Source organism: Megascapheus bottae, chromosome 1 (assembly GCF_031878675.1).
Source record: "Megascapheus bottae isolate mThoBot1 chromosome 1, mThoBot2.hap1, whole genome shotgun sequence".
In the NCBI taxonomy this organism is placed as follows: Eukaryota; Metazoa; Chordata; class Mammalia; order Rodentia; family Geomyidae; genus Megascapheus; species Megascapheus bottae.
This window is the reverse complement of record NC_143509.1, coordinates 30,836,225-30,845,039: the sequence shown is the minus strand read 5'-3', so window position 1 is coordinate 30,845,039 and position 8,815 is coordinate 30,836,225. Positions and strand designations below refer to the sequence as shown.

At 47.6% G+C, this 8,815-nt stretch overlaps 1 protein-coding gene across 2 annotated transcripts; it reads right to left on the bottom strand.

Moving 5' to 3' along the window:
• Nucleotides 1–202: 202 nt before the first annotated feature.
• Nucleotides 203–5,897, bottom strand: LOC150068816 (CD209 antigen-like protein E). Of its 2 annotated transcripts, none has more exons than XM_090330003.1 (7): nucleotides 5,816–5,897; nucleotides 5,613–5,699; nucleotides 5,308–5,397; nucleotides 4,874–4,966; nucleotides 2,318–2,469; nucleotides 866–975; nucleotides 203–424 (listed from the first exon to the last, which is right to left on the bottom strand). In XM_090330003.1, exons 1-7 carry the CDS (start codon nucleotides 5,841–5,843, stop codon nucleotides 271–273), a joined length of 714 nt encoding a protein of 237 aa, XP_090186129.1. In that variant the 5' UTR covers nucleotides 5,844–5,897; the 3' UTR covers nucleotides 203–270. The 2 variants fall into 2 exon arrangements, with proteins under 2 accessions (XP_090186129.1, XP_090186138.1); XM_090330012.1 differs by lacking the exon at nucleotides 203–424 and adding an exon at nucleotides 716–794.
• Between the last annotated feature and the right edge of the window lie 2,918 nt (nucleotides 5,898–8,815).

Below are 8,815 nucleotides of genomic sequence, written 5' to 3'. Positions count from 1 at the left end.
TACCTCCTCCCTCCCCAATACACACACCACACATCACACACCACACACCATCCACCCGCCCTTGAACACAGCCCACACCTGGTTCTGGTATTAAATGGGTATGTCATCACCACAAGCAATTAAGCTAAAGGGAATCCTGGAGGCATTCAAGGAAGGAACTCAGTGGCTCAGACTCAGGTAAGAGAGGAGGAATCAAACAGAGAACAGTCTCAGAGCTTTATTTATTTTTCTGATAATCTCGATTCTTACAGATCCACCAAGACCCAGCTGTCAGTCCCGGGAGGAGCAGAGAGATGAAGGCTTTTTACAGATCCAGAATCTTTCATTGTCACACTTGGTGTCATTCCAGCCATCGCCCCTGAACTCCGCACAGTCCTCTGTGCCAATGTTGTTGGGCTCCCCTTTGTTCCAATACTTCTGGAAGCTAAAAAGCCCAGTCACAGTATGAGTCTCTGCCCCCATGGTTCTGCCCTTGGGAACTTGATTCTTTCACCCCCGCCTCCTAACACACCCATGGTCAGCCATGCCTTGTTCTGAACCCAGTAATATGCCCACTTTGAGCCACAGCAGCACTTTTGGGTTTTTAGAAGTTCATTGGAGATAAGAATCTCATGGAGTCCTTTCCTACCTGGCCTGGCTTTGAACCATGATCCTCGTGTCTCAGCCTCCTAAGCTTGAATGCCAAGCATGAGCCACTGGCTCCTGGGACTATCTTCCATCTTTATTTTCATAAAGAACCACTTCCTCCACAGATCGGGCCTCACAGACTCATGTATAGAAGGCCAGGAAGGATACTGAACTCAGAGTTACAGAGACACCCCCTCCCCTGCCCCTGCCTCACCCCAGGGCAACCTCCTGTGTTTACCTGCTGGCCAGGGGTGAGCCATCTATCCACACCCACGAGGATTCCTTGTTGAGGTCTGACAGCCCCATCCAGGTGAAGCCTCTTTTCTTAGAAGTCTGCTGCAGGAAGCTCTAGGGAGAGGAAGGGAGATTCAAAGGGAAGCTCTGCATCCTATTTTCTATACCCCATCTTGTGTCTCCTTTTTATTTTTGTCAGTCATGGTGCTTGAACTCATGCCCTGGGTACTGTCCCAGAGCTTCTGAGCTCAAAGGCTATGGAGCACTCTACCACTGTCAGCTGCAGCTCGGCTTCTAGTTTACCTGTGGCTCCCTGGAGATAAGACTCTCATGGATTTTCCTGTCTGGGTTGGCTTTGAACCTGGATTCTCAGATCTCAGCCTCCTGAGTAGCTAAGAGAACAGGAGTGAGCCACCGGCACCTGGTTTGTTTCTCCCTTTTATAGTTGATACGAAGTATTTCCCTCTTCTCCCTTCCAGAGTTATATGCTATTTACTATTGAGTGTGTCTGTGTGTGTGAGAGAGAGAGAGAAAGAGAGAGAGAGAGAGAGAGAGAGAGAGAGAGAGAGAGAGAGAGAGAGAGAGAGAGAGAGAGAGAGAGAGAGAGAGGAACTGGGACTTTAACTTAGGGCCTGGGTACTGTCCCTGAGGTTTTTCTCTCAAGGCTAGCTCTCTACCACTTGAACCACACCTCCACTTCTGCCCTTTTTTGTTCAGTAGTTAATTGGAAATACAAGTTCTCCTCCATCTTTCTGCCAGAATTGGCTTGAGAGCATGATCTTCAGATCTCAGCTTCCTGAGTAGCTACGATTACAGGCCTGAGCCACCAGTGTCAGGCTCATGACTGGTTTTGACCAGCTAGAGCCAGATTGCACCAGTTGGTCATGAATGATCACACACACCTCCTCTTTTCACTTCCCATTGAGGGATGAACCCACTGATGGTGGGAAATCTTCCATGCTGTGAGTGTTTACACCAGGGAACTTGGCAAACATAACTCACCAGGACTCTTGAGCTCTCTAGAGCAACTGTTACACCAACCAAGATGGCTGCCATTCCAAAGTATTCTAACTGGGACCCAGTGGCTCACCTCTAGCTACTCAGGAGGCTGAGATCTGAGGATCTCAGTTCAAAGCCAGAGTGGGCAGAAAAGACCCTGTGAGACTCTTATCTGCAATGAACCACTGAAAAACCAGAAGTGGCGATGTGGCTCAAGTGGTAGAGTGTTAGCCTTGAGCACAGAGAGGCTCAGGGACAGCACCTAGGCCCTGAGTTCAAGCCCCACCTCGACTGATCAAAACAAAGTATTCACCATGATCAGGACCTTGGTATGTCTCTTTTAAAGACACCCAGGCCATGCTCCTCTACTTTCTTCTCCATTTCTGGAAGAAGCTCATCTCACCAGAGAAGTGTGTGTGTGGTCAGCCCATGTCCACCCCAGCTGGCTAGGGAGTACCTGCTCCTCATCCCTCTCAATGACGACGAGTTGAGCTCCCACTTCCTGGCAGGCAGTGATGGAGTCATGCCAGTTCCGTTGGGAATAGGAGAAAAAGTAGCAATGTCCTTGGAAGAAGGTCCAGTCCCAGGGGCAGGGCCGGCACAGGAGGTCTGTTGAAAGAGATGGATCAGGCATCAGGCTTGGACTTATCAATAGATTTATTATTTTGGGGGGGGGGCTTGGGGATTGAACTCGGCCTAGGCGATGTCCCTGAGCTCTTCAGCGTAAGGGTGCTGCCCTACCCTTGAGCCAAACCCCACTTCCCGTTTTCTAGAGGTTAATTGGAGATAAGAGTCTCAGTTCCTTTTGTGCCCGGGCTGGCTTTGAACCTTGATCCTCAGATCTCACCCTCCTGAGTAGCTGGGATGACAGGGGTGAGCCACCGCACCTGACTGGATTTTGTTTTCTATTTGTGAGAGAGGAAAACTTGAGGAAAATAAAGCCCCCAAACTTAAGCCACTTCTTAATCAAAACGCAGAAAACAGAACTTCTCCCTTATGTCAAAGATAATGATCTGGTTTGTTGTTGCTGTTGTTTGTTTTTTGTTTTGACAGTCTTGGGCCTTGAACTCAGAGCCTGAGCACTGTCGTTGGCCTTTCTCAAGGCTAGAGCTCTACCACTTGAGCCATAGCATCACTTCCGGCTTTTTCTGTATATGTGGTACTGAGGAATGGAACCCAGGTCTTTGTGCATGCTAAGCAAGCACTCTTATCACTAGGCCAAACTCCAGGCCAGGATTGTTTTATGGAAGGATACACTCTAACCTGGAAAGAATGCTGAAAATATCCAGAGACTCAGAAGGTAACACCAGCAGTGATGAGAGCAAAGATAAAACACCTATCTTTGCAGCACTTTAAAGTCAGACCCCTTGTCTAAATCTCCCTCACAACCACGGAGCTGCCCCCCTCTCTTTTTCTCTCTTCCCCTGACCCTTTTAAAACACCCACTTTCTGTTAGAGTGTGTCCCTACCCTTCTTCTTGTCTGCTTGCCTGCTTGCTTACTTAATACCATCGTGACCCCACCAGACATTCTTATTCTGCAATCACAGCCGAGGATCCTAAGTGAAGAGTCCTTTCTCAAGACTGCACCTGCATCTGGTGACAGTGTGGCTTCAACTTAGTGGCTGGGCGCTGTCCCCGAGCCTCTTTCACTCAAGGCTAGTGCTCTACTACTTTGAGTCACAGCTCCATTTCCAGTTTTCTGGTGGTTCACTGGAGATAAGAGTCTTATGGATTTTCCTGCTCGGGTTGGCTTTGAAGTATGACCCTCAGATCTCAGCCTCCTGAGATCTACCTAGCCTCCTTGCTAGGGTGACAGGTGTGAACCATGGTTGCCCAGTCTGCATAGATTGTCTTGTCCTTGTGCCTGTCCATCTTTCAAGGACCCTTCCTGGACATAGCACCCTGGGAAATCCACTCTCGGAACCCCTTCCTTAGTCCAGGAGAACCCCCCAAAGTCCTAGCACCATCTCTCTAGACTGAGAGAGAGTCTAAGCTTTAGAACTCAGAACAGACACCCGGAAACCAGGCTTAAGCAAATGCCTACAATACTTCTGTGACCAACAAAAGCTTTGTTCCCAATTCATAGATGAAGAGACCAAGGCTCAGAGAGGATCAGAGGCTAAAATGAACCCACTCTGTTGTGAGCATTTAATAGCGTGAAAATATTAGCATGATGGATATAATAAATCTAATAGAAAATGGTATATGATGAACATATTGTGGCATGCTAAATGAATATGATATAAAATAGTGACATAATCATATGAGAAGAGTAGAGTCATTAAATGAAATACAGTAATGAAATGAAACTAAGAAATATATTGCCAATACAAACTTGTACCTAAGGCTTGTGGACATGAGAGATAAAAATGATGTAAGGACACGTATGACTGTAACCATAGAAACAGCCAGGAACCGGACTTACAAGATGAAGTATCATAGTCCAGACACCTGGGCAAGATAGATAGAGCAAGCAACCAGCACATCCCTGGGCACCACCGACCAAAAGGTGTAACCAATCCAGACCAAGCAATGACCAAGACGTAACCAATCCAAATCAAACACGAAGGAGTTTGGGCTGGAGAGGAGCAGGCCACGGACCAATATAAACCAAGGAATCAGAACATCGAGACTGTGGTTCGAGATCTCTGGCCTGCAGAAGCTGCTCCTTGCTGAAGAAGACCAGCGAGGCCAGAGACTCGTCCTGCAGCCCCGGAGCTCACACCGTGGCAGGACTGAGAGCTGTGTCTAACATTTGACGGGCAGGCCCTGGGTTCGACTTCGAGACTAAGAGATGCCAGAGAAGTGAGTCCAGCGAGTGTGCTGGATAGGCAGATTAGGATTAGGCAAGTTAGGACTAGAAGATAGGAACGAGAATAGTATGTCAACTCTGCTAAGCTATGCTAAATCAATAAACTATGTTGCATCCTATTATTTGCCTATTGGTGAATTACTTTGCCTGCTCACGACACACTCCCAGCACACTGACATTCTCAGGCCCTGGCCACTCACCCACTTGAGCCTTCATTCGTGTCAAGTCCTTGTAAATCGCCTCCTGCTTTGAGTGACTCTGCTCTAGTTCTTCTGACTTGGGGACCTTGGAGACTGTTGAGGAACCAGAGAGAAAAATAAGCTGTGGCTTCGAAACGCCTTCTGTGTGCCATGGCCTGCACAAGGTCTCCAGCCACCCTGTATCCAGGGCCCTCCATCTTCTGCCACTAGGTTTGATGGGGAGGCAATCTCACAGCCACAGGAGGCTCCATCACAAGGTCAAATGGAGACAGGTCAAATGCCACTCCCTTGTCTTCTCCCCTTCTCCTTCTCCCTCCCCTCAACCCTACCAAAGGTGGAACCCTGAGAAGCTTCTAGAAGCTGCTCGGACCCCACTCCAGCTTCACCATCTCCTCCCATCTCAAGGAAGCCCCAACTCTCAGGCATCTCCTGACCTTGAATGAAGATGGCCACCAGGAGTACGGCGAGGACAGTGACGAGAATGAGCTGAAGCAGAAGGGGGACATGGCCTTGACCCCGAAAATCTGTGGAGACAACAGTTGGGGGGTCCTTGGGTGTCACTGACTCTACTAGGTCCAGGGCTAGTCTAGCTACAGCCTCCTCCTCCTCCTCCTGTCTTCTTCACCCTGTCTTCCTCCTCTTCCTTCATTACCAGATCCCCAGCACCCACCAGGACCAAGATGGAGGCCACCATTCCCCTTCTCAGGACCCAAGTTTCCAATAGGAAACCCTGCCTTACCTGGACAACCCCTGAACCCCCAAGCCGACCGGACTCCAAAGCTTTTTCCAGAATATCCACTACCACTGGAGACCAACTCCTCTTCATCTGATTGAAGGAAGCGTCAGTCAGAGTCCAGACAGGCTGAGACCCCAGCCATCCCCACCCCTGGCCACTGCAGACCCCCCCCATTCCTGAGCCTCCAGAGGCTCTGCCAGCCTCACCCACTTCCTTGGGGTCCTTCATGTTCATGGCTGCCCCTCAGGGTCTAAGGCTGTTGGGAAGTATAGCTTTGATTTGCTACCGCTGATTCCTGAGCTTTTAAACTCCCTCTTAGGAAGAGAAACAGGGAACTAGGTACCAGCACCGGAAGGGACCAGAGGGAAGGAGGGTGGGGGCTGGGGCCTGGACATGTCATGAGGATGGCACCATGACAGGGGCTTCAGGTTCCAGGAATGGGAGGGTGGAGTTGGGTATGGGCTAGGCTCCACCCGTCTCTGTGTCTCTGCCTCTCTCTGTTGATCTCTCTGCCTGTCTGTCTCTGTCTCTTTCTCTCTCTCCGTCACACACACACACACACATACTCTCACACACACACACACACACACACACACACACACACACACACACTCACAAATGGTCCAGTCACAGTGTGTCTGAAGTTTAGGACACCTTTAATGAAATCAATCACTTGAAATATAAAATATCCTTTCTTCCTCTCTCTCTCTCTCTCTCTCTCTCTCTCTCTCTCTCTCTCTCTCTCTCTCTCTCTCTCTTGTTCTTTTCCTTCCTTCCTTCCTTCCTTCCCTCCTTCTTCCTCTCTTTCATCCTTTCTTTCTTGTCCTGGGTCTTGAACTCAGGGCTTGGGCACTGTCTTTTAGGTTTTTTGCTCAAAGCTAGTAGTCTACCATGTGAGCCACAGCAGCACTTCCAGCTTTTTCTATTTATGTGGTTCTGAGTAATAAAATTCAGGGCCTTGCATTAGCTAGGCAGGTACTCTACCACTTGAGCCATACTTCTAGCCCTTTTAATTTTAGGTCGGGGGGCAGGGAGGGGTGGCAGGGTGTATCGGGGATTGAACTTGGGCTCGGGTGCTGACTCAGACCTTTCTTTCTTTTTTTCTTTCTTCTCTTTTCTTTCTTTTTTTTTTTTTTGCTAGTCTAGTTCTTTGAACTCAGGACCTGGGCACTGTTCCTGAGTTTCTTTTGTTCAAGGCTCACACTCTACCACTTGAGCCACAGAGTCATTTTCAGCTTTTCTGTGCATGTGGTACTGAGGAATTGACCCAGGACTTCATGCATTCTAGGCAAGCACTCTACCACTAAGCCACACTCTTTCTTTTTCTGTCTTCTTTCCTTCCTGTCTGTCTCTTTTCTTTCTTCTTTCTTTCTTGCTTGCTTCCTTGCTTTCTCTTTTTTCCTTTTTTCTCTCTTCCTTTCTTACTCTTTCCTTCCTTTTATTCTTCCATCTTTCCTTCCTCCCATCCCTCCCTCCTTTGTTCCTTCTTTCCTTTCTTTCTTGTTTTGGTTATAGGGCTTGAACTCAGGGCCTGAGCACTCTCGCCGAGGGTTTTTAAATTTCTTTTTTTTTTTTTTTTGGTCGGTCTTGGGCTTGAGCTCAGGGCCTGAGCACTGTCCTTGGACTTTCTCAAGGCTAGAGCTCTACCACTTGAGCCTCAGCACCACTTCCGGCTTTTCTCTATGTATGTGGTACCGAGGAATTGAACCAGGGACTTCATGTATGCTAGGCAAGCACTCTACCACTAGGCCAAACTCCTGGCCCCTCTTTTTTTTTTTTTTTTTTGCTCAAGGCTAGTAATCTACCATTTTGTGTTACAACTCCACTTAGCTTTTTAGAGGTTCATTGGAAATAAAAGTCTCACTGACTTTCCTGCCTGGGATGACTTCGAACCTTGATTCCCAGACTTCAGCCTCCTGAGTAGCTAGGATTACGGTGTGAACCACTGGCACCCAGCAGATAAAGTTTCTCTTATTTCCTACTCCAGCAATGGCAAAGCAAGAGATGCTCCCATCTCTTTATCTGAACCCCAGCTTTCTGCCTTGGCTAGCTGAAGTTTCTTACTTCAGTTTTGGGGGGATTATCATTGCTTGTGTGTGTGTTTGATGCCTGCACTGATCAGGCATGGTTCTAATTACATTATAGACTCAGTCACTTAATATTCTTTTTGTTCTTGTTGAAGGTCTTGGGGCTTGAACTCAGGGCCTGGGTGCTGTACCTGAGCCTCTCTGTGATAAAGCTAGCACTCTTCCACTCGAGCCACAGAGCCCCTTCTGGGTTTTTCTGAGTAGTTTATAAGAGATAAAAGTCTCATGGACTTTCCTGCCCAGGCTGGCTTTGAACCATGATCCTCAGATGTCAGTGCCGTGAGTAACTGGTATTACGGCATGAGCCATCAGTGTCTGGCTTACTTAATAGTCTCACACTGTAGGAGGTGATCTGACAAACCCAGAGTATAGTTGGGTCATTTTGAGGTACAACATTGTCAAGTAACTGACTCAAGTAACATAGGATAATGGGTCAGAAAGTGAACTTAGATTACATTCTGAGAGAGATGGGGGAGGGGAAGGAGAGGTGGGGAGAGTGAGGTGGGGAGGGAGAGAGAATCTAAAGGATGAAACAGAAAGGGGAAAAACCCAAGTGGATACTAATAATAGGTAAATGGAAACCAAAGTATCTTTGAGAGATGGAAGACTACACAGCAATGAAAAAGCATTCAAGAGCATATGTAAGAGAAGCATTCAGACTAAAAGAAAATCCATTCTAAGACTCAACCCAGTTTCTTTTAATTTTTGAAAACAAGCAGAGCTAATTTTGAATGAGACTCAAAATGAGGCTATCTAAATGGGTGAGCGTTGATTAACCAGGAGTTGGAACAATTTTTTGATCTGAGAAATGGATGCCCTGATATCTTCATAAATGAAATCCTTTCTTTTTTTTTTTTTGCCAGTCCTGGACTTGAGCTCAGGGCCTGAGCACTGTCCTTGGATTTTCTCAAGGCTAGAGCTCTACCACTTGAACTTCAGCACCGTTTCCGGCTTTTTTCTATGTATGTGGTACCAAGGAATCGAACCCAGGTCTTCGTGCATGCTAGGCAAGCACTCTACCACTAGGCCAAACTCCCGGCCCATAAAAGAAATCCTTTATCTGGATATCTAAAACATGTGCATTGTTCATTATGTGTGTTACAGCATCACTGAAAAACT